Raw genomic sequence first — 25,238 nt, 5'->3', positions numbered from 1 at the left:
TTTACCCTCCATGACAACATTGCATCAAAAGAGAGCCCCTTTGCCCAGTCTGGGTAGCAGCCCCCAGGTCTCTTGCATTACTTTCAAAATGCCTTGCATAGGAAGGAATGATTGCTACCTTCTGAACAGATAAGGTAAAAGTTAACAAACTGTACAATTACGTATTAGGTAACGATTAAGATATACAATGAATCATATGATGAGGAAAGACCAGTCCTAGCTGCAGACAAGGGAGCAGAAAACACCAGAGGGCAGTATTTACTAGTCATTGTCACTTTTACTTGCCATGTGTATTTCCACTAAAAAAACCTTTAAAAAATTTAACTACTGTGTCACTTAGTTTTTAAAGATTATTGAAATGTCTCTTTTAGCTCTTAGCCCTTTTAAAGACTAATACAGTTTTTGAGTCCTACCTGTGTTCATGACAATATTTGATTGCTAGTCTTTAACGCTTCTGTTGCTCAGACACAGAAAATATTTAAATAAGACTGCATGCTCAAAATCATTAAGAACAGATTAATTATGCCTTAACTAGGAAGAGATCCTGAACATGTATTCTGACTTGTAAATTTAGCACACATCAGTGGATCATGTGACATAAAGGGAGAAAGCTTGTAGACGTTCCCAGGTTCTCTACCTAGGGCTGAAAAAAAGTTTCCTGTCTAAAACCCTGGAAAGCTGCTACCAGTTAATATAGCCCAAGGATCAGTGGTCTCCCTTTGATGATGGTGCATGGAATGATTAGCCTGATAATCTCCCCCACTCCTTACCTTCAGTGAGATGCATCAGTAGGATTTCATGCATAACATATAATGTTGTGCATTGTATTTTATGCAGGTTTATTCAAGTCAGTGTCGCCACAGTCATAAAGGATTATGTCCCTGTACCTTAAGACCATGTAAGGCTGAAGTCAGCCCAACTCTTTGTTGGGGTATGTCCTTAGCATCACTTTAATATACAGTAGTTCCCTTTCATGGTCTTTAAGAGCTGGGTTAGGGAGAGGGCAAAAAGTTAATTCACCGCCATCCCCCTTTCAATCAATGTTTGGTTGGGGCATTCTAATCTGCAGTGGTGAACTGGGAGTACAGAACCAAATAACCGCAGTTGTTAGTCTTAATGAATACAAGATTCAATATAACATGTGTCCCATGATTTTTAATTATATTATTTTAAATGTAAACATACTCAAACCTGACAAATCAAACTGAACATAAAAATATTAAAAACTGCATATTGTTTTTGCCAACTTTTGTTTTATTTCACATATGAACCATGATAAGACTGCCACCAGTGGTATTTTGTTAGATGCTTGTTGTGTAAACTGCAGTGAAGTAGTAATTTCCTGTTTCTGAAGATGATAATAACTATCAGCAGCTCTAGGAAAACAACACAGGTAAATATGACTAGTGATGCTTAAGCTCTGTTGGTTGTATATACACTTTCAACTGATTCATATTACTGATGTGATGTCTTTTTCTGAGGGAAACAGTAGTACTAGTAGTAATAATAATAGTAGTAATTTCTCATTTCTTACTCCTTCTATTCCACAGTCCTGCTCCAAGGCCCAGTGACCTCTCTCTGCTTCCAGATTGATCCACAAGCCAGCTGTGTCAAGAGACAACAAAAATTTCATGTGACCAAGCCAGGTAGGCATTTGAGTGGCATTACCTTAACAAAGAGACTGGTTTGACAAGCATAGCGGTCCCTTCCCATTTTACAGATACCAAACTACAAACTTGGAGACCCACAGGCATAATCCAAAGCAAACCTCCCAGTCCTATAACAATACTGTACTTTTGCTTCAGCACCTTCTTAGGACTGTCCCCCCCCCCTTTTTTTTTTTTTGTTTGTCTGACAGTTTGAAAACTCTGTAGAAGCACAGGAGGCAAAAGTTGTATTTCAGACATGAAGACATTGGGAAACGGGAAACACTTCATGTGGTCTCCTACTCTTTTCAGTAACTTATATTCCATGATGTTTTGGGAAACCAGTGTTTTGTAACGGTATTTTAAGAAACCTGGCTTGCAAGTGGGTTTAACTGTAAAACACCCATTCTGTGCCTTCACCAAGCCCTAGTTGCAAAAGAGCAATAGAATGAACTTTTGTTTTATCTCTAATTCTCTCAACAGCTTCCTGGGAGCAGGGGTTGTTTGACAACACTCCTGAACCAAACAATAATTTCACCTCACCACAAATTAAAGCTGTTCAACTTCATAACAACATTTATTAAAACAACTGTTAACCTTTTTATCTTCATCTGCCAGAGGAAAATTGGAAGGTGACGAGGCGAGACTCCACGCTCCCCTACAGACCTCCAGGCAGGTAAGATTTCCTAAAGTGAAGTAGTCTAGGAGTTCAACTGAAAAAGCAACAACAACAACAACAACAACAACAACTGTGCATTCTCTGTGGGTATCACAGAAAATCTCATTGAAATGGATAGAGCAATAGATGGCTAGAACCTATTCAAAGACAAAGCTGTATGAACAGCACCTGCCATTTAGAAATGGTACCAGGTAAACAGCTAATGAAATCAGAAAATTAGGACTGAATTGCAATATGGCCCTATGCAGCCAGTGGAGGCTGGTCCATTGGAGTGAATGAAGCACAGTTCCACTAACTTCAACCTGCCTTTATACAGCCCCACCTGACTCCTCCTTAACTAGTAGGAACGTTCCTCCTTCTTAGTCTTTGTGTTGCCTTTTTAAAATAACTCATCAGGGAACAAGTTGTGGACCACACTAGACTTAGTTGGCTGTGCCTGACTTTGTCTGCTTTTGGCCTCTCTGTTTTCCACCCTACCAGCCCCAATGGGTACCAGACACTACTGTCTCCAAGAGTTATGTCCATTTGGCAGGATAGGATGGCTGCTTTCTCCGACTGCATCTGCGGGACAGAGATATTTCAGCATAATGAATTTAAGCCAGCATAGTGTAACTATTGCACTGGCAATAGGCTGGGCTAGATGGAGCCTTGTGTTGGCAGAATATGGCAAGGATGGGATATGGGCAGAACTGGAAGTATGGCAAGGGAGGAGCACGACAGTGGAAATCCTACATCCTTTCAGAAGTTCTATGCTCCCCTCCTTGCTGCAAGAGCATAATGCAGAGGTGGGGGTCTATTTCAGCATCCCTTCATGGGCAACCTTCTGAGGACCTGACACCAGTGGTGGATGTGACAAAAGTGGGTGTGTTGAGACACATACCACTCTCCATCCTCAATCCAGACAAGCAAGAGATATTATTACCCTTCAAGGACACATTCCGGCCAGGTGCAATTACTAAAAGGGACACAGTGCAGCAGGCCAGTGAAGGATGTGGTCTGTGGTTTGGGTGTGGACTGGGCCAGAAGAGAAGCTTGGGAGGTCACATTTGATGGCTCCAGATCCATAGGAAAAGATTTTGAAACTAGCCAATATGGCAATTGATAGTGATGTTCATAGGAAACCTTATGAAAGCCTTTGGCAATTGGTATATGTGCCCCTTTATTTATCATGACCGAAATACATCAACCATTTCCTTTAGCTCAGCATTCATCAGGACAACACAGTCAACCTGATGCCCAGGAAATAGCTATTTATTATTAGACTGAAAATGCTTGCTACAGTGTGAGATTTTCTGTTTGCATTCTTGTCTACCTTGGTCCTGAGACAAGTGTCAATCAAAATATGCATATTCCGACCAGCAGAACTGAACTACTCCTATAGTAATATTCATTCTGCATCTCTGCATATGTTATTTTTTTTAATCAGAAAACCTGTCAAAAAACTTTTCATATGTAATAGATGGGGTTGAATGGGGTTGAAAAGCATAAGGGAGTACAGTGGTACCTCAGGTTACATACACTTCAGGTTACATACGCTTCAGGTTACAGACTCCGCTAATCCAGTGCTTCAGGTTAAGAACTTTGGTTCAGGATGAGAACAGAAATTGGGCTCCGGCGGTGCAGCGGCAGCAGGAGGCCCCATTAGCTAAAGTGGTGCTTCAGGTTAAGAACAGTTTCAGGTTAAGTATGGACCTCCAGAACGAATTAAGTACTTAACCTGAGGTACCACTGTAGATAGGCCCTAATTAGCTGGAGTCTTTCTTTCTTTCTTTCTTTCTTTCTTTCTTTCTTTCTTTCTTTCTTTCTCTTTTTCTTTCTGTGCCCTTCGCCCCTTAAACATGTAAACAAATCACAGATGGTAGAGTGCTGAAAAGCTGTCATTCTGGTTAACTAACTGTGTCAATTGACTCAAAGAAAACAGCATGGTATTAATAGAACAAATCCCTCAAAGAAGGCAAGAAGCTGAAGTTTACCAAATGACCTGTGTATTACCTGGGCATATATATTAACAGATGAGACCTAGAGGCCTAGTTCAAATCTTGGTGAATCAGGAAGGAAATTTTGCTGATATTATTTGTTAGATGCCTCATAAGCAAGTTCTCTAGGTGCTGAACCATTTACACAGCCATGCTAAGTACTTGATGGCTGCAGTAACTAGTCACAATCTGCTTATGTGAATAGACCATCATAGATACAATAGCACAGACAGATCATTCATATCACATCTAAGCCTGGCAATATAAGACATTCTGGTCATGGGTTAGCCCTTGGCATCCTTGGGCAGCTGCAGGAGCCAAATGGTGTAGCAGAGGCCAATGGTGCTAACACCTTCCCTTGGTCTGTGAGTCATCATTTTAAATTGCCCACAATATTCTTTGGAGCAATGCTACATACAATGCAGAAATTTTTAAATGGTATCTTGCTGCAACCACCTGGTAAACCTGTGGCAGGAGCCCAATGTCATAGGAGAAGCATTCAACTCAAGTCAAAGACTGGCCCTGATTACATTCTGCCTGGGGAAAGTAGTCATGTTGTGAGTTCTGAAAAGCTTGGAGGTTTTCTAGAAGAGAAAGAGGGAATGCTGCCTCATTGTTTATCTCTTTGTTAATCAACTGACTTCTTCATTTGAGGCATTTGCACTTAAAGGTGCCAATCATGTGTACAATAGCCAAGGGTAGATAAATCATATGGCATGTGTATGAATGCATGTGCAATCTATCCCAATTTCTAACTAGAGGGAGTGCAATTACTACATTTGTTTCCTTAGCAATGGCATCACCATGGAGAACACAAAGGACTCTGCATGTTCCCAAATGCCGTAAGAATCATTTGGGCACAGTAGGAACACCTCTTCCTGGATCTGAAGCACAATAAGCACATGCACATTCACAATGCCATTTATATGGCAACAGAATGTTGTGCAGTCTTTCAGAACACATTAATAGATCTTTAGATATTACTCATTACATTACAATATTCAACATTTACACAAGAAGAGCCTGCTGGATCAGGCCAATGGATCTCACAGTGTCCAACCAGATTCTTGTGGGAAACCTCAAAAACAGGACTCAAGCACAAGAGCACTTGCCCCTCCTGTGGAATCTAGCAACTGTTATTCAGAGGCATTACTGTCTTCAACTGTGAAGACAGACAATAGCCATTACGGCTATTATCTTTGATAGCTCTCGCCTCCTTGAATTTGTCTAATTGTCTTTTACGGGAGGGGGGGGGCGGTTCCAGCTGGAACTTGCCAGAATTCAGTTCTGGCACCTCTCAGGTGGACGCCATTCTAAGAGAATGAGAGAGGCATTCATGGTGAGTTCCGGCACCTCTTTTTCTAGAAAAAGACAGTCATACCTCGGGTTGCGAACGTGATCCATGCAGGAGGCATGTTCGCAACCCGCAGCGTTTGCAACCCACAGCGCACTGTCTGCGCATGTGCGTGACATGATTCAGCACTTCTGTGCATGTGTGTGACATCATTTTTGCATTCCGGTACTTCCGGATTCGGTGCGGCCCGCAACCCGAAAACATGCAATCCGCAGCGTTCGTAACCCAAGGTATGACTGTAGCACTGTTCTTTTAAAGCCCTCTAGGTTGGTGACGGTCACTGTGTCCTGTCAGAGCAAGTTCCTTAGTTTAACTAAGCACTGTGTGGAGAAGTATTTTCTTTTATCTGCCCTGAAACTTTAAACATTCAGCTTCATACACAGAGGAGTTTTCAGAGATACACAATGTTACATTGGTCCTCTGAGAATTTTGCTGTTATTTGTGACATAGCCACAAGTATATAATCACTATCAATCTACCCCATTGTTTCAAAGGTTAGATTCCCACACAACCTATTTTGCCTTTAGCTCTGAGTTATTGAGTACTGCATTCCTAATGTTCTGTCACACTCCAGTAGCACCAAATATGAGTGTTCTGTCACAGTAGACTCAGTGCTGTTTACCTCACGAGGCACATTATTATCAAATTAACTCACAGAGCTCTGCTTCTCAACCTGTTTGAGTGCTGAGTAGAGTAAGAAATTTATTTGGTTCCCTTTTGTGCAGGAGTCTAGTATACCCAACCCAAAGTTTCTGTTTTGCAGACTGGAACATAACTCCCTGCCAGAATGCCCTTTCCCAGAATTTGCAATATACTGTCGGTGCACAAAAAGTCCCCCCCCCCCAAAAAAAAACAGACTTTAAAATTGAAATGCAGATTTTGCTGGCGAATGCATTGAAAAGTTTGCATTTTAAATAGATGGGGTGGATTTGTTGTTGTTTAGTCGTTTAGTCATGTCCGACTCTTCGTGACCCCATGGACAGATCTATCCATTTCGGTTCTCCCAGTATCTCATTTCTTCAATTTTTAAATTCAGTTCTCTAATTTTTAGCAACATCTTTCATTATTTGCTATTTACTATATTCTTTTTTTTTAATTGTGTGTTAAGGGGGGAAAGACCCACAAAACTATGTCCTCTAGAAAAGGGCAGAACAGCAGGAAAATTGATGGTTTCATTGTAACCAGAGACAGATAAACCCCCAGCCTCCAGGTGAATATGTTGGTTAAATGTTTAGATTAACTCATTTGATTGAAACAATTGGTGCTGAAGGAAGCAGCCACACCCTCTTCTGATGAACTGCTATCTCCTTGTAAAATTGCTGGGCACCACAACTTCCCTCAGGTAACACCTGCTTTCTTTGTTGCTAGTTAAGCCCATGTCAAAACCAAGCTCCCTTTACTTAACCTAGCTTTGTTTTTGTTTTTTTTTAAAAAGCTTTTTGATCCTTAAAAGACCTGGCATAGCTGTAAGCAATAGCAATTACCAATAATAAGGGCTACATTTAGAGTCCTTTCCTCAGAGGCACCGATCCTCGTAATCCAATGCACACCAAATGAGGAGAAATTGCAAGTTCTGGAATATAAAAAGAGTGCCACTGGATCAGAACAGAGGTCCACCTGGCCCAGCATCCTGTTTCCAACACTGGGCAGCCAGATGGGTCTAGAAAGTCCACAAACAGAAAATATAGACAACAGTCCTCCTTCCCCCATTGGTTGTTTGAATCTACAGCAACTGTGTTTCCTCCAAATGTTGCGGTCTCGTCTAATCCCATGAAATAGCCACAGAAAGCTCTGTCTTCCATAAATGTGTCTGATTCCCTTCTAAAGCCAACCAAGACCAGCATTATATCTTCTGGCAGCAAGATCCATAAATTAATGTGATTTATGATGGTGTGCTTTCCCCCCTTTTCTTCTTCTTCCTAAATCTGCTCCCATCAATTTAACCAGGCTACCTTAAATTCCAGGATTATGAGAGGTTAAACCAAATGATTAAAATACTAAATGGGAAAACCATTAAGCCTGTCAAACTTGGGTTTTCCTATGTAGTGTTTGGATGTTTCATTAAACCCATCGTTGGAAGTATCCAAGTACTAAAGCATCTCATTTCACTGGAAATTCTGGAAGCAGTGTGATTTAGCTTTAAATGGGGTTAGATTTTATTATGAAACTGCGTATTAACAGCTGACAATATTGAAACAAAATCTCAGAATGAAAATATTATAATTTCCAATGGCAGTGTGCAGTGCAGTATATCTGGAAGTCACAACAAGACTAGCATAGCTAAGTCAGCTTTAAATGTCCAAAAATGCAAAGTCTTGTGAATTCATTCTATTCATTGATCTGCTCTCTTTTTCTGCTGCTATAACTCTTTTATTCTTCCACCCAGATCTATGTAAAACAATGTACTATCATGTCATTAAGCAAGCACTAAGAAAATCGTTTTGCCAAATGTACTTTCCCAGAAGGATTTTTTTCTTAGCATTAATACATTTTCTCATTCTCTCTTGTTTTATGGGTTTGCTAGTCGTGTCAGGAAAAGATGCTTAATGTCAAGATATTCAGCTCAGCTCTTCTTTGAAGGCTTTTCTAACCTGATGCTATCTAGCTCAAGGATGAGCAAACTTCAAACTTGTGGGGTCAACTTTTTTTTCATTAGATCCCTAAGATTCACCAACTGGAGACAAGTGATTGCATAATTTCCAGACAGGCAGCTAACTAACTGTGTTAGTTTGTTGCAGCAAAATCAATCGGTACATTTGCAAATAAATGCCTATGTTGGAAAAGAAGCCTTCATTGACCTCTTTCCCAAGCGCTGTGTCCCTGGAATTTCTCACCTCTCATAGAAGTGGGGTGAGCATAACAGTATTTTCTGTTCCACCACAGAGAACAATTTGTAAAACTTTTTTTTTTTCCTATTTAGGGAAATATTTTACTGAACAAGGCAACAAATCATTTTACTGGCATGGCAAGCCTGTTAGATGGTTGTAAATGGAGTTATTGGTGAAAGGGAATGGCAGAAGAAAGATAGCTGCAATCTTCAAGTCTCTGTCAAATGGTAGTAGAATCTGCCTGGAATGAAGCATCACAACTTATCTGACATTCTGTTCTGTCTCCTCTTTTTATTTGCTTTTGGTTCCCTGATAATGAATCTGACTCACGTTGCTTTCATTTTCTGTTCCAAGGGTTATACAAAATATTTCTTCCTTCCTTTTAATGAGAAGTCTTATCATCTTTACTGGAAAACTATGGAATGAATTAATCCATTTTGCATTACTTTCTATGAGAAAGTGCGCCTTGGTTTTGGAACAGACTTCCGGAAAGGATTAAGTTTCAGAACCAAGGTACCACTGTATTGACCTATCCTTCCCCAACCTGAGCTGGCTAGAGCTCGTGGGAAACTGTAATTTAAAACAAATGGAGGGCACCAGGTTGTGGAGGCTGGATTGTTGTTGTTGTTTAGTCATTTAGTCGTGTCCGACTCTTTGTGACCCCATGGACCAGAGCACGCCAGGCACTCTAGTCTTCCACCACCTCCGGCAGTTTCGTCAAACTCATGTTTGTAGCTTCGAGAACACTGTCCAACCATCTTGTCCTCTGTCGTCCCCTTCTCCTTGTGCCCTCCATCTTTCCCAGCATCAGGGTATTTTCCAGGGAGTCTTCTCTTCTCATGAGGTGGCCAAAGTATTGGAGCCTCAGCTTCAGGTTCTGTCCTTCCAGTGAGCACTCAGGGCTGATTTCCTTAAGAATGGATAGGTTTGATCTTCCTGCAGTCCATGGGACTCTCAAGAGTCTCCTCCAGCACCATAATTCAAAAGCATCAGTTCTTCGGCAACCAGCCTACCTTATGGTCCAGCTCTCACTTCCATACAACACTATGGGGAAAACCATAGCTTTAACTATATGGACCTTTGTCGGCAAGGTGATGTCTCTGCTTTTTAAGATGCTGTCTAGGTTTGTCATTGCTTTTCTCCCAAGAAGCAGGCGTCTTTTAATTTCGTGACTGCTGTCACCATCTGCCAGTGATCATGAAGCCCAAGAAAGTAAAATCTTTCACTACCTCCATTTCTTCCCCTTCTATTTGCCAGGAGGTGAGGGGAAATTATTGGATTGTCACACTAATCCTGTTTACTTTTCAGCACCAACTAACCACATACTTTGTCACTCAGCCTTTTGCAGGCATTTGATGAATGAAGTCCAGTTGCTAATGAAACTGCATTAAGTCAGTTTTTCAGTTATGTGTAGAGTTTTTAATTGTGGTATTTATTTCTGGTTCGTGTTATTTTAGTTTGATTAGTTTGTATCATGTTTTTATGATGTAATACACCCTGGGATCAATAATCGATAAACGGTGAACTAGAAATTAAATGAATTAAAATACAGGCTTCACATGATTTTCTAGATGGAAAATGTAAGATCTGAAGTAGCCATTCATAATGGACTTCAAAGGCTGAACTTTAATTTCACTTCACATGCTAACAGAAAATGCTGAACTCACACTGGAATTGCCTCACATATAAGCAAACCAAGTCAATATTATGACTGGGTATAGAAGACATAATAATAAATGATCATGTTCATTTGAGTCTTAGGGGAGGAAACATTTTATCTATGAAGCTCCCAGTAGCAGACAAAAATATATGTTACAAGTGTCAGGTAGAGATGTTATAAAAGTGCCTTGTAACAAATACCCATAATATCCTAAAGGGATATTCCTAGTGAGCAGGCAGTAACTTGTCCTAGGAGGCAACAGCAGGCATGGAGGAATTTCAGCAATGCTTCCAATTGCTACATCTTGCTGTCTGAAAATGTAAAGGCACCTTAGAGATGCAGCCATAAATTTACTTGGCTTGTAAATGTCATTAACTGTGTTCCATATGGAATTAATGATGGATGAACTGCCCTCATGTCAATTCAGAAACGGCTTGGATATTATGTGCTTTCTTGGCAAATGTTTGGGAAGAACTCATCTGCTTCTGAGAGTTCTTTCCTGCCTTGTAATATTGCCATATGCTCTCCAATACAGTCACGAGGTCAGTGCTCTGTGGCTGATGCTCAGGAGGCAATATAATAAATATATATATTGCCCTTTGAAAATTGTTCCAAATGCCATCATTGGCAGACAGCCACTTGGAAATCCAACCCCCTCAAAAACAAATACACTAAGAAACAAGAGAGGGTATCATTTCTTCCAGAAGTGAAGTCATGCTCTGAGTTCCAACCCTTAAATTCTCAGAACAGCACCATCCATTCACAAAATGTGGGTATCAGCAGGCTCCAATGATCTCGGAGGTTTGTGGAAAGAAATTTAAAAACCCAAAACTATCCAGTGGAGTCTGAGCATGCTCAGGGGGTACAGAATGCTGACCAATGAGAGAAATGAAAGAAAACAGAATAACTAGGAAGATGGAGGAATGGAGCATGGCTCCCTGGCTGGAACCGTAAAGATGACTGGTTACAGGTCCTATTTTTTCATCCAGTTGGCTGGTTGGTTAATCTTGACCCACAGTCAAAGCAATCAACAAGTTCAGTGAGATGAAAGAGTTTAACGTTCATTTTGCACATGAATCAAGGCAGTTGGGTTAGGGCACCTGATGGATTGAACATTAACTGTTTATACTCAGAAACTCATTTTACATTCTGAGCCAGAGAAGAACTTACTGAGGACATGTTGGTTGGTTCATAATATCTTGAAGCATTGTGATTTGGACAATTCACATTCCAAAGTTTGACAGAATCACTACATGGCAACCTTTAAGATAGATTCATCTTTGGTGTGACTGAGAGGCTTAAAAGATAATATACTCATTGTTAAACTAAAACAGTCTGTCTTCGTGGAAGTAGAAACATATCATTGCTTCAATCTTATTTTTATTCTGTCAGAGTACAATTCCCCTGTCAATGCTTGTCATGTTTCAAGGTTAAACACCATTCATTTGAAAAATAACATCAACTACAGGACTAACATACTGCATGTGGCCGTTCTAAAGAAAATAAATATAATTCAGATCTGAAATTCATTGGCATAACCAGTCATAGACCTCACTTCTAAGTGTCTTTATATTTTGCAAGTGAGAAAACCATATGAACAAGCTGATGTTGATTTATAGCTAATGTGATGTTTGCTGTCCTGTCTAATAAAAGAGGCCATAGAGCTAGTTGAATATCAATGTTGAAGATGTACGTTTTTGGTGTACAAAGCATAGAATTCTGGCACTCTAGAATTGCCCCTCTGTTAATATCACAAATTAATAGAGCAGCAATTCCAGATTGACAGAGTATTCTAGTTATATAGCCCCTTTGAATTAATGAACAAATTAATGTGTTAATGAGAACAATCAGAATATTAACTTATGTTTAGGTCAAATAAATATTTCTTCAAATTATTGAGTGGGTTATGTACCATAATTGCCTATGTTCACAAAAAGCATTTGTCTACTTTAAGGAACACTTCTCTAAGTTTCTGAACAAAGCTAAGAATTGAAAACATAACGGAATGGGCTAGTGTGTATTTAAAGAATATTATGATGGTGGCTTTTGGAAAGGTGTTTCAAGGTCTGTCTGATCTGCAAACAAATTTAAGAGTTGTGACAGAAGCCAGCTTAGTAGCTATAGAGACGGTATTTTGGCCATCTCAAATCCTGCCTGTTTAGACTATGTCTATGTCATTCATCTGTGGATAGCTCAGTCGGTAGAGCATGAGCGTGGATTTGAGTTCACTGTTGGGCAAAAAATTCCTGTATTGCAGGGTGCTGGACTAGATGAATTCCGTAGTCCCTTCCAAATCTACAGTTCTATGATTCTGTGACCCTTGAATCCAGTAGCAATCTAGACACATAGCTGGACCCTGCAGAGGTATCGGCTATGGAGCTGGATCAAGCACAAGGCCATCAGCCAGCTGATGAAGATCAGGAGAAGCCACAAGTTCCCCATCTTTATAAAATGCCTAATGCTGTCTAATTGAAAGCAAGCCAATGAAAGCTAGTGTTAAGCACTCATTTTCCCCATAAACATTGGATATTCCAGTCAAAGTAATTTTCTGAACTGTGAGGAGGTTCAAGCAAAGTGCTACAGGTAAGAAAGACGGGATACCTGAAGGGGGCTTGTGGCTCATTGTCCTGTGGTGCTGCAGTGATCAACTTTCAACATGTTCACTCTTGCCTTTCTGGTTTCTTTTTACAATACACCAACCAAAAGCTTGGGGGGGGGGGAAACAAGTACAAGGAGAAAAATCCATAGGTGATGCTTTTTCATCCCCCTGGGCCAAAGTCATTCCTAACTGGTGGTCAGGAATAGCATAAACTATACTTCAGGAATGTAACACAGTTTTGTGAGAGCCCCTATTTTTATAGTTTAGAAATCTGAACCAGTACGTTTGACATGAGATCTTGACAGATCATCTGAACCTTCTTCCAGAATTAGGTTTACACTATTTTTATTTTTATTTCTTGCTTCCTGCTAGTACTTGTGCCATAGAATAAATGCATGTAGGAGATCATGGCCAAAAAAAGAGGTGGGGGAAGAAAGAAGCCCTATGACCAGATGTTTTAAAGTGAACCCTGAACCATTTTTCACACACACACACACACACACACACACACACACACACACACACACCCCACTGGCCAGAAGTAGGGCCTGTTATTTATCTAAGCATGTCAATGTGCTGACAGAGTACCAAAAAGAAAGATGGTTAGCAGAGCTCCACAAATATACTTTGTGTGTCATTTCCCTGAAGGCAGAAAGGTGAATGGGTCAATCACTAGTGAGGCATTTGCTTTAGGGCTGCAACATTTAGTCAATTAATCAGATTACACTTGATTGATTAAAAAGGTGCCCCCAATTAAGCAGGCAGCAGATTTTACTTTTTTAAAAGACAGCTTGGTTATTATTTTTAGTACAAGTAAACCACATGTGGCATTAGCTATCTTAGAAAAGGCATTTCTATTCTGAGTCTGTCCCTCAGGTTCCTTGTCCCTCAACCCAACTATTGTATTTGAAGATATTGGTACAAAAGTTGGGTGCCTGCCCCTCTCTCTGCTGGACAGTGGCAAGATCCCCTGGGCTCCCAGGCACCCACACAGGGATGGAAGACAAGGCAGAGACTGTTGTGCTTTAAGAAAGATGGTTTATTCACCTATTTACACCGTTCTGCATGGAGGAGTCCAGATCTTGTGGCATGGTCACTTCAAGAGGCAGCAGCCTGCAGCCTGCTTCCTCCAAAGATGAATCTCAGCCCTTTTTCTCCCTCTCCTCCTTCCCAGAAACCCCCTGCCCTCCCCCAGAGCAGTTACACTGGCAACCTCCCAAATCCCCAGTCTCTGTTCATACCTGGGGCAAAGAGGAAGGAGTTCCCTTCATAGGAGCCAACTGCTAGGGGCTAAGGGGTCTTCACACACACCCCCAATAAAATATTTGAGGTACCAGGCCCCCCCCAAATTGTGAGCATTGCCATTCAAATAGTGTTTGTTTGCCACATCATGGGATCAATTATGTGGGGTGGGGCTTATTTATTTAAGAGGGAATCCCTAGTTCCCTTGTATTGTTAATGTTCCCCAATTGCTCTCTATTATTTATTGATGACTTGCGCAGCCACAGGAATTCCTTTGCAGCTTGCATCTTCCTTTCATATCACAAATAACCAAAATCCTAGCATTTATTAATTTCTAGTGTTTACTCTAAATCTATAACAATATTTATTACATTTAGTTCATGTATATCCCAACCTTCTTCCAAGAAGCTTAAATTAGGTCTACATCCTTCTTCCCTCCTTCCACGGTTGTATCCTCACAGTGACCTAGGTATTCAAAAAATCCATGTAGGGACTCAAACTGGGTAGGGGATGTGTGCACCTACGTTAATGCCACATCCAACATCCCCATGGCTTCCCGCCATCTGAGGGAAAGGCTCTGAATCATGCCAGGTATGAGACCCCAGAAAGCAGCCTCCACCATTTTCTCCCTAGAAGTGGGAAGAGGTCAGCAGTGCCTCCTATTCACTGAGAGGCTGCTGTGGAGGCACCATAGGGCGTGCTGAGGAGGAGGCAGATCTGCTGCCCCTGTGGATCCTGCCACAGAAGGCAGTTGTCTCAGTTTGCCTCCATGGACATAGCCAAGAGGGGCAGGGGGGCAGCTTCCCTCCCAATCATTTAAAACAATTGAAATACTTAACGAACTGACCAATCATGTCAGTTCTGCCCAACCCCAACAAAAATCCTGGCTACGCCCTGAGCAGGGGGACTCAGTAAGAGTCCTTTTGCAATGTTCTGAATACCAAAAGATTGCAGGTTTAAACAAATCAGTATGTGCCACTATTAGGGGTGGGAGAGCAATTTGTTCACATATAAAGGCTAACCCACCTAATTTTCACTTTCCAAAGTAACAAGGGGACTGAAATACAGACATCCTTCAAAATTCACACATCTCCGAGTTTTGGAATGCAGTTTTCCATTCAAATAATGTGCAAAAAAATGCATATATTGGTGAAAAAGATATACAAAAACTTTCACTTCCTTTATCCACATCATCAATCAAACTGTTATGCCGGGAATTTTATTAAACTGCAGTAAAATTATTTAAAGTGTCAGAAATTTGTAAATGGTTACAGATATACTTGTTCTATACTTCCACCTGCTGGTCAATGGAGATGGACAAAAAGAGGCAAAATAAACATGGCATTGGCAGTATAGGCCATTCTTAATCTTCACGTTGCCTTTTGTCAATATTATTCAATGGAAATCACACATGGAAAGAGATATGTTATGCCTCTTGAGGCCCTGTTCCATAAATAGCACAACAGCAACAAGGAAAGCCACCCCCTCAGTATTTATATGTTGAGAGATAAAGGCAGGGCATTTGATCTTGCTTGTCCCTTTGATGCATATTTCCTTTTGTTGTATGAATCTCAGTGGTGCTTGTCTGTCACTTGACTATTAGAACAAGGCCCTAATTCATCCTTTGCAAAGATCAGACACTTTCCATACCCCACCTAATTTGCCTACTGCACAAAAATGTGTGTAGATAAGCATGGTGAAAAATAATTGAAGCACAGGGAATAGGATTTTAGTGACTTCATTCACAGCTTCTGTTACGGGATGGGGATCACTGACATATTTATGCAGAGCAATAGATCTGCTCCTTTGCAATCCAAACCTAAGCAGGCTTAGGTGGACTTAAGCATTGATATCAATGGGATTTACTTCCATGTAAGTATGTGTAGGCTTGCAGCTTGAGAGTGTAATTTTAAGCACACTTGGCAATTTCTCTCTCTCTCTCTTTTACAGTATGACTCAATGCCCAAATGCAACTGTGTGCATCAAAAAGCTAGAAGCAAAACGAACATAAACTGAAAAGTGGCCATACATCAATTCTGAAGTTAGGAACATAGAAAACTGCTTTATACCAGGTCAGTCTATTTGTCCATTTGGCTTAGGGCCATCTAGTCTCAATTGGCAGCAGCTCTCTAGGGTCACAGGGAGAGATGAAAATAATTGTGAATTTGTTAATGTTTGGTTTTAGTCCTACTTTGAATTAATATATTTTTAAGTGGCTTAGAAGTTTTCTGTACAAATAGATCAAAAGATAGCATACAAGGTTTTCAGCATATCAAATGAATGGTATTTTTTAAAAAAATTTTAAAAAACCTATTTGCAGTGTCTTCAAAAAAATATATGAATATTCATCAGGAATCAGCAAAGGCTAGTAAAATTATCCTACAGAAAAATAATTCTAATATGAATATTCAGACATTGACTGAAATACATGTGGATGTTCTGCTATACAATATGGTCTACAAAGGATCGTAATCTCTTCTTCTTCTAGCCACTACGTTATTCCACTTCCAAACTGAGCTTCCAAAATCTAAACCATGTTTCTGATCTTTCAACTTTCTGCCATGAGGCAAATTCAAGTAAAGCTATGTGACCTCATAAAACTCTTAGAATACAGCCTGGAGCTCAGACTAACCGAGTAAAAGTTTTTTTTACACTGCCATTGATGGATTGTGCTTAACCAATTAAGCAAAATGCAGAGTGTACCTACTTGATTGTACATAAGACTAAGGGGTGCGACTGATGATATGCTGAATGTGTTGCGTGAAGCTGCTTCTCCCTTTTTTCCTTTTTTACTAATTACAGGTGTGGGGGCAGGAACCTTCCTGGGAATGCAGCATGCTGTGAAGGGATGCTTAACTCTTTTCTCCCCAGCACAATCAAATCTAAAATCCATTCCACATGATTAGAAATGTGGCAACGGGAAGTTTTGTTCTAAGCACTCTAGCCTTGGGGATGACAATTTTAGTTCCAGTCACACTGGGGAGGGAAGAGATAAGCCTCTCCTTGCCATGCTGCAGTCCTGGTAAAGACTGGGGAGGGAAGACATACCGTATTTTTCGCTCTATAAGACGCACCAGACCACCAGACGCACCTAGTTTTTGGAGGAGGAAAACAAGAAAAAAAATATTCTGAATCTCAGAAGCCAGAACAGCAAGAGGGATCAGTGCACAGTGCAAACAGCAAAAGACATAAGTCTCACCTCACCATGTTGCATTCCTGGTAAGGATCATCCTGCCTCCCACCCATTTTGGCACCTGTAATTGATAAAACTAAAGTGCGAGAGAGATGCTACATGCAACACATTAAGCATAATATGTAGGTTTTTCCCTTATCAGGACATGCTTCTGGTTAGGATCAGAGTGTAAATGGAATTTAAGTAAAGTCAAGCATATACACGCATATTTAAAAGAGGGATTTTCCCAACCGCTTTGTTGATGTAAGAGTTATAGAAAATGAACTGCAGAGGTGTCAGTTTCAAAAGTTTTCCTTCTTTCAGCAGCTGGCACTACCGTGAAAGTTTGCTTCTTCTGAGTGGGTTAGATTAGACAATTGCATAGTATAATGCACAGGCACAGCTCTCTGGTAGAATCTCATTCTGTTTTAGTTTTGAGCAAAAGCTAAGCTTTCTTGACAAAACAACTGCATCATCACCTCACAAAGCATCCTTTGAAAGCCAGGGGTACTTTGCAGACCTTCCCAGTGTCTCTCTTTTCCAGGTACAGTCCCAGATTTACAGGAGCTGTTCTGGATTCTGATTTGATTCTGGAACGTCCTGCTTTTCCTCAGGTCCTATTTTCATCAGAGAAATGTTGCAGGGTATGGCTTTGGGGTGTGTATATGTTTATCTCACACAAACACACAGATTCTTGGGGACCACTGTAAGGATGGAACAGTAAATTAGGACTGTTGAGTAAATGATACTTGGAGATGGGAGGCTTTACCAGGCAGAATCAGAAGTAAAGCCATTGGGTCTGGGGCTCAAGTTGAAAGGGGGCCTCTAGATGATGTTGTTATTTTTTGTCATTTGATAAGTTTCAATACCTGTTTTTATGTGCATCAGACCAAAATGTGACAAAAACTCTCAGCTCAGAGCTGCAAATTGAAGCAAATAAGGAATGTGGTTTGGTAAAAGAAATACTTTTTTTGTTAACTGATACAGATTTTGTCATATTAAAGAGTTTAAAATATTCATAAATATTACTTAAAAGATACTGGTTCTGAAGGCACAAAATGATGAACCACTACTAGCTGCTGGTGTTTTGGCAGGGCAACGGCGGCAATGGCTCACCTCTCCAAAAGGGTATGAGAGAACCATACTCACAAGCGACATGCACTGACCACATAAACTGACTAAAGTGTGGTGCTGAATTTTTTATTAAGAGTGATATACATAAAACTGACTTAGGTTGACCACACATGGCTGCAAAATTGCAAGGAGCTTGGTTTCTTAATTTAAAAATAAATTAAAAGATTAGCATTTTGCTACTGAAAGGGCAAAAGCTAAAAAGATTAGCAATTTGCTTTTATAAATTCCGCCAATTAAAAAGCTCTTTCCTGATTACTGTTAACAGGAAACGTCTTTCCTGAATACTTAGAGTGATGTTATCATATTATAGTACAATGAATAGCTAAGGATGCCTTGTGCACGAGTTCTGTGACCTTTGGAGACCTGAGGAGACTCACATACTAGGAGTTCATTAAGTCATGATTAAAGGGTAAAAGCTCACTTGACTGCACAATTCTGGGACTGTAGGCTGTTCCTTGAACAAACATTCTTGGCAAATAGCCCCTTCTCACCAAGTTTCTGTCAGCAAGGGAATAAATGGGTTTTGTTTTGTGTTTTTTCCACACTTGGGGGAAATAATGTTGTTCTTCAATCCGAATACACTACACAGCTTCTCTTTTGTGCAAAAGAAAACAACCCTCCTCTCATTTAAACTAATTTATAACTTTTGAGCTGAGATTACAAGCCTGAAAATGTATTTGTTAGGCACTCAGAGATTTAACTGTAACAGCCTCTCTCCAAGTTGTGTTTAAAGCAAAGTTGCCTCCCCCAAATTCATTATAAGATTGATTTGCTCATGTCAAGGGTCCATGGCAGACAAATACAAATACAAAAACCAAAAGGAGTAGTCAAAACTGTATCCAGTCTGAAATGCTCAATTTCAACAATAACCTACTTAGCAGTAAAACCCTAAACATATTTACTCATAAGTAATGTTTATGGAGGGACGCGGGTGGCGCTTTGGGTAAAACCTCAGTGCCTAGGGCTTGCCAATCGCATGGTCGGCAGTTCGAATCCCCGCGGCGGGGTGAGCTCCCGTCTTTCGGTCCCAGCTCCTGCCCACCTAGCAGTTCAAAAGCACCCCTAAGTGCAAGTAGATAAATAGGTACCGCTTTATAGCGGGAAGGTAAACGGCGTTTCCGTGTACTGCACTGGTGCTGGCTCACCAGAGCAGCTTCGTCACGCTGGCCACGTGACCCGGAAGTGTCTCCGGACAACGCTGGCCCCCGGCCTCTTAAGTGAGATGGGCGCACAACCCTAGAGGCGGACACGACTGGCCCGTACAGGCAGGGGTACCTTTACCTAATGTTTATGGAATTTTTGTAAGCAACTTAGAGGCTTTCTTAACAATCAAGCAATTTTGTTAAATAAATCTAATGGGACCCACAGTGCGATTCTAACAATATCTGCTCAGAAGTCCTACTGAATTGAGGGGGTCATTTAAGTGGAGTAGGACTAAAGCCTTATCCCTTAGTAATTGTGTTTAGGATTGGAGCCCTTAGAGGAATCATAGGTGTGTCCACTCAAAAGGAAGTTTCATTCAGTTCATTGAGGCTTACTCCCAGGTAAGGATAGGATTGCATCCATAATGTATTACATGCATATTAGAATTAGTTTTCAAAGGAACTCATTTCTAATATTTAATCAGGCACAATGTAAGCATTAATAATTGTAGTGAGATGCTATTTACTGACCTTTTAATTGTAACGAAAGCAGAGTAGGTTCCTACTCTTGTGACTCTGGGAAACTAAGCAGGGTCTTTTGTAGGTGGGGGGCAACAGCAAAGAGATTCTTTCATGCACTGGCTTTTTCCTGAGTATGGAAAATAAGTAAACAAATAACATGGTAAATCCCATCCCACATATGTGGTGCCTCCCCTGAATTAGTAACTAATTTAAGAAGAGTATCCATCCAGAACACCAGGAGGAGAGCCCATTTAGGCAGTGTTGGCTCCAGGTTTTACCAGGGGTGGGGTTGTCCTTGGGCAGGATGCCCTTTTTTCTCCCTGCAGTTGCCCACTTCCTCCTCTTCTGCCAGTCCCCACTATTACCCAGAGAGAAAAAGCAGATGAGTGAACAAAGAAGCAAAGGCTGCATTTGCATCTGTGCACTCCATTGTCTGCTGGTGTTCTCCCTCTGAGCCAGACAGACAAAGCCAGTGAGTAAACAAGAGAAGAAGAAGCAGAGCCTTCGGTTTCTAGTAGCTAGCAGGTAAAAGGTAAAGGGACCCCTGACCATTAGGTCCAGTTGCAGACGACTCTGGGTGCTCATCTCACATTATGTGGGCCAGAGCCAGTGTGGTGTAGTGGTTAAGTGCGGTAGTCTCGTAATCTGGGGAACTGGGTTCGCGTCTCCGCTCCTCCACATGCAGCTGCTGGGTGACCTTGGGCCAGTCACACTTCTTTGAAGTCTCTCAGCCCCACTCACCTCACAGAGTGTTTGTTGTGGGGGAGGAAGGGAAAGGAGAATGTTAGCCGCTTTGAGACTCCTGAAGGGGAGTGAAAGGCGGGATATCAAATCCAAACTCTTCTTCTTCTTCTTCTTCTTGGCCGAGGGAGCTGGCGTACAGCTTCTGGGTCATGTGGCCAGCATGACTAAGCCACTTCTGGCGAACCAGAGCAGCGCACGGAAACGCCGTTTACCTTCCCGCCGGAGTGGTACCTATTTATCTACTTGCACTTTGACGTGCTTTTGAACTGCTAGGTTGGCAGGAGCAGGGACCGAGCAATGGGAGCTCACCCCGTCATGGGGATTCAAACTGCTGACCTTCTGATCGGCAAGTCCTAAGCTCTGTGGTTTAACCCACAGCACCACCCACATCCCTAGCTAGCAGGAGACTCTCTGAATAGGTATGGGCAATAGTACCCAGTGGTGCTGTCTCCTTAAACCACCCTCTTCACCTCTGTAAGCTGGAGCACATAGTTCAATCAGACGGACAAATTGGCTCTGGATACCACCAACACTTGGAATTGGCAAGACATGTGAACACCCCACTCATGCCACCCCACTGACTGCTATTGTCAATCAGGACTGAGCATGCTCAGTGTCTGTAGAATGCTGACTGACTGTTGTGGGGCGGGAGCAGAGTTGAGTGACTGGTGTACTAGACAGCAGCACTCTGCCATGCAGTGTTCTGTTATAGATCCTATAGTTCTAAACGTCATTCCAAAATGCCTCATAACGTTTATCAATGTCTGAAGAAGCGTACATTTAACATAAGAGCATGCAGCTCTTCATTGGAAGGTTACTCAGTTCATCTTTTATTACTACTGAGATTCTTCTTTGAAGAAGAGGGAGAAAGGCTGGTGATTCCAAACACTTCATAACGGTGTCTGGAGGCCTTGCTCACTAATAAATCAGAATAAAAGCAGAAATGCGTCATGACTCATTGTTTTAATGTTCTGCTTTAATCCCAGTGAGAACTCTTAAACTGAGGATACATCCAGGTCACAGTTGATAGCCCTGAGATGAAGGTAGAGAAATATGCCTTTCCTCCACATGTCCGAACATGCTAACCTATAGAAGTGCAAAGCAAGGGAAAAAATCCTAAAACATCTGCTTCAGAGAGCATCCACAGTCTCCATTGACATCCATGGAAATTGGCAATGCAATACTTGGCAAGCCTAAACTGACAGAATATCAGATTTGGGACAAGAGTGGATTTGCAGCCAAGATGAACTGCAGTATAACATTTCCACAGTATCCCCTAATTAGCTATTGTGCAAGAGGTGGAAAATTAGGATTTGTTTGCCACTCTTCTCAGAGCAAACTGTTAAAGTCAAAATATATGCTGTATAGAGTCCAAAATATATGCTACTTTGAAATAAGTATAATTTATTGGGGTCAGAGCCTAAAATAAATTAAGGATATGAATGTTTATTGAATGAATGTCAAATTAAGGATAAAATACTGATAGTGATTTAAGGCTGCAGCTACATGTTATAATATTCCTACCTCCTTCCATCTGAGCACAATGCTTTCTTTTATCCAGTAAGCTAGGGATAGCCAATGGAGTGCACTCTGGATGTTGTTGGACTCCACTTCCCATCATCCTCAGCCAGCATGACCATGGTCAGGGATGATGGGAGTTGTAGACCAGCAACATCTGCAGGGCACCATGTTGGGTACCTGTTAAGTTGTGGGTGAACATATCAGACAACACAGCGATTCTTCAGACAGCTCTTGTTTGTTCACAGGTCAGAACTGAACTGAACTGAAGGGTTCAGCCAACCTGCTTATATAGAGCTCAACTACAAAGCAACAGTAACCACTTTCTGTAACTATCCAATCACTGAATGTCACATATTTGCATATGTGGACCTGAGTGAAAACTATCTACAGTATCTCCCTGCTGGCCCAGGGTGAGAACTTCAGTACATAACAGTACCCCTACTGTAAGCAGCTGTGGGTGATTTATGGCTGGGCAGAAATCCAGCAAGAGGAGTGGGGTGGTTTAACCCTTCTCTTCCCAGCTTTGTCTTCTCAAAATCATGCACACACCCTAATATTTTTTCTGCGAAGAGGTGAAACATATAGAGTCCCCCCATAAGTTCTTTATGGAGTTTGCACAGGCCCAATTCCCAGGGAATGGTGCCCCATGAATTGATGTTGAATTACTTAGCAGGTGACTATAGGAAGTTGATTTTGCTTGGTCAAGGAACCATCAGGAGCTGCATTCAATTGTTGCAAGCTGAACGGCTTGCTCCAAGAAGGGATTAAGAAAGACTGTGTTTGCCATCAGATAAGTTCTCTGCTCACTGAATTATCTTTTGACATATATTTATTTTTAATTAATTGTGTTATAGTGATATTATTATTTTGATTATGGTTATTGGACTTAGCCTGTTTATTTTCTGTAAACTGCTTTGAGCACAAGTATAACTGTGTGAAGCTATGATATAACCGAACTGTCACTATAGATAGACAAACAAGTTAACTACATAACATAGTTTCCTAAATTACAGAATAATAGGCATGTGAGTTAACTTCTAGGCCACTTAGGTGGTAGATGTGTGACAGGCTAACAGATTTCACCTTGCGCTTCTCCCCTTCTTTCATGTATATATTCTGTCTGTCAAAAAGAGATTAGATCGAAACAAGCCAATCTTACGTCTAGCTTGGAGAGGGGAAGTCTCTGTTTTGCACAACTATGCATTCCTCTGAGCAATCTTTCCAATTCATGAGCTTTGTGCGATTCTCCATGAACCTTAAAATGAAGTTATGTAAACAAAGGATTATCTAGGATGGTGGCAGGCAAGCAAATAGTCCACCAATAGAAGTAGGGGGGAAATGACATCAGCAAACGTAGGAACCAGCCATTTTGGCACAGTCCCTTTATAGTTGGGGAGGTGTTTCTTTTTCTTTCAAAGTGGACAAATGCAAAAGCAGTGCAAGTCTTATGAATCAACAGACACAAGTTTGCACTGTGGAAAATTATACTGTAGACAAGTCCCTAAGTCTGCTGCCTTTCCACACTGGTCCTACTTAGCCCTTTCAGCAGATAATAGAAGCCATTGTACTTTGTGTAACCTTTTATTTTACATTACTCTTTGCCTTTCAAGAACTTGAACTAGGGATAAAGAGTTGCTAGATTAACCATTCCATTCTTGTTTTCACCAAGACCCTTTCGTTCAATAATCCTCACTTTTATTTATTCTCCTCTTCATGACTGACTGTTAAGCATCTTAGGCTGACATACACAGACTTTCCAGGTGTCTTCCATCCATGCACCACTGTCCAGACCCAGACCCTCTTGGGTTCAGTGGGTGGCTCCATCATGTGACCCCAGGCCACATCCCGTGTGAAAATTCCACAACGTTTTACTTAATCTTGCAACCTTCAGATGTAACCTTTTGCAGTAACATTCCAGTAGAATATTGTAAATGGAATGGACTGAGACCATTGTAGTGCTCGAGAAAACCAAAGATAATATTATCTGCTATAAATAATTGGGTAAGAAGGCGATCCATTCCACGTCATATATTGTATTCATTGTTCCTCCCCATAGCATCTACTCAGGGTTTCTTCACATTAAAATTTTGTACATCATTAAAGATGTACAACCTTTCCCACAATTAGTCCGGACAGAAGGATCATTTTATTTCTCCCTCCTCCTAATCAACTTCTGCCAAGACATGATTACGAAATACAGAGGGAATTATTTTGTTCTGTGAAATTTGCTAATTGCAGAGCATGCTTGCCCTACACCTCAATGAAACTTGAAGGCATTACAGCATTCTTAGGTAGGTAGGTAGATTAAAGACTATCTCTGAAAGGGTCTCTCAAGTGCCAGCAAGGAATTAACCTGCTTGTACATGAAGATACAAAATTATAGCCACAAGGCATTAATTTAAAGTATATCATAACATAGTTAAAATAATTTCACCTTGGTATTATAAATGATAACTCAAGAGAGCAAAGTCAGAATTTGGACCTCATGAATAGATGAAGTTTTTTCCGTCGTTTTTATGTACTGTTCATTATAAAAATAGCACATAGAAAGCTTTATGGTGATGGCTTAATAGCAGGGGTGCCAATTTGAATAAAATATGGGGGTGGGGGTGGTAAGCCCAGCCCTGCATAATCAATCACATGACATGGCGTGCACACACACCATTTGAATGGGAATTCCCTTCAACTTGGGGGGGGGGGTCAACTATTTTATTGGGAGTTGGCTCCTATTCTCAACAGGCATCTGACAATAAAATAAATTGGGTTGGTCCTCTGTATACTTGCTCAGAACTTGATGCAAATTCCACTGGTTCCCAAGAAAATATGGGGGAAATGACACAAGGAAGTATGGGAAGTTCTCTGCGTGCAATGGGGCCTCTTACTTTTTTTCCTTGTAGAAACCCAACATGTCCCTTGATAACCCACTTTTGAAACTTTCCTCTTCTAATAATAGTAAACAACCTTAGTCACGTGTTCTCCTTCAGCTCCATAGCAAGACCCAGGAGCAGAGAGCCTGATG

General features: G+C 41.1%; 1 protein-coding gene across 4 annotated transcripts in view; it reads left to right on the top strand.

The window, feature by feature from the left end:
• LOC310685381 (uncharacterized protein) overlaps window positions 1-25,238 on the top strand; it is a 140,030-nt gene that overhangs the window by 109,453 nt on the left and 5,339 nt on the right. For 3 of the 4 annotated variants that reach the window (XR_014515152.1, XM_083457654.1, XM_083457652.1), the window contains 2 exons: window positions 1,551-1,646; window positions 2,265-2,322. Coding sequence is in view for 3 of the 4 variants with exons in the window: in XM_083457654.1 (XP_083313780.1) it covers window positions 1,551-1,646; window positions 2,265-2,322 (154 nt within the window). In the remaining variant the exon portion in view is untranslated. Of the gene's footprint in view, window positions 1-1,550; window positions 1,647-2,264; window positions 2,323-15,934; window positions 16,049-25,238 lie in introns of those variants that run through there. The other variant, XM_083457653.1, reaches the window with a different exon arrangement.

This window comes from Podarcis tiliguerta, assembly GCF_965153285.1.
Source record: "Podarcis tiliguerta genome assembly, chromosome: 9".
Lineage (NCBI taxonomy): Eukaryota > Metazoa > Chordata > Lepidosauria > Squamata > Lacertidae > Podarcis > Podarcis tiliguerta.
Note: the sequence above shows the minus strand (reverse complement) of the source record. Positions and strands in the feature narration are given on the sequence as shown.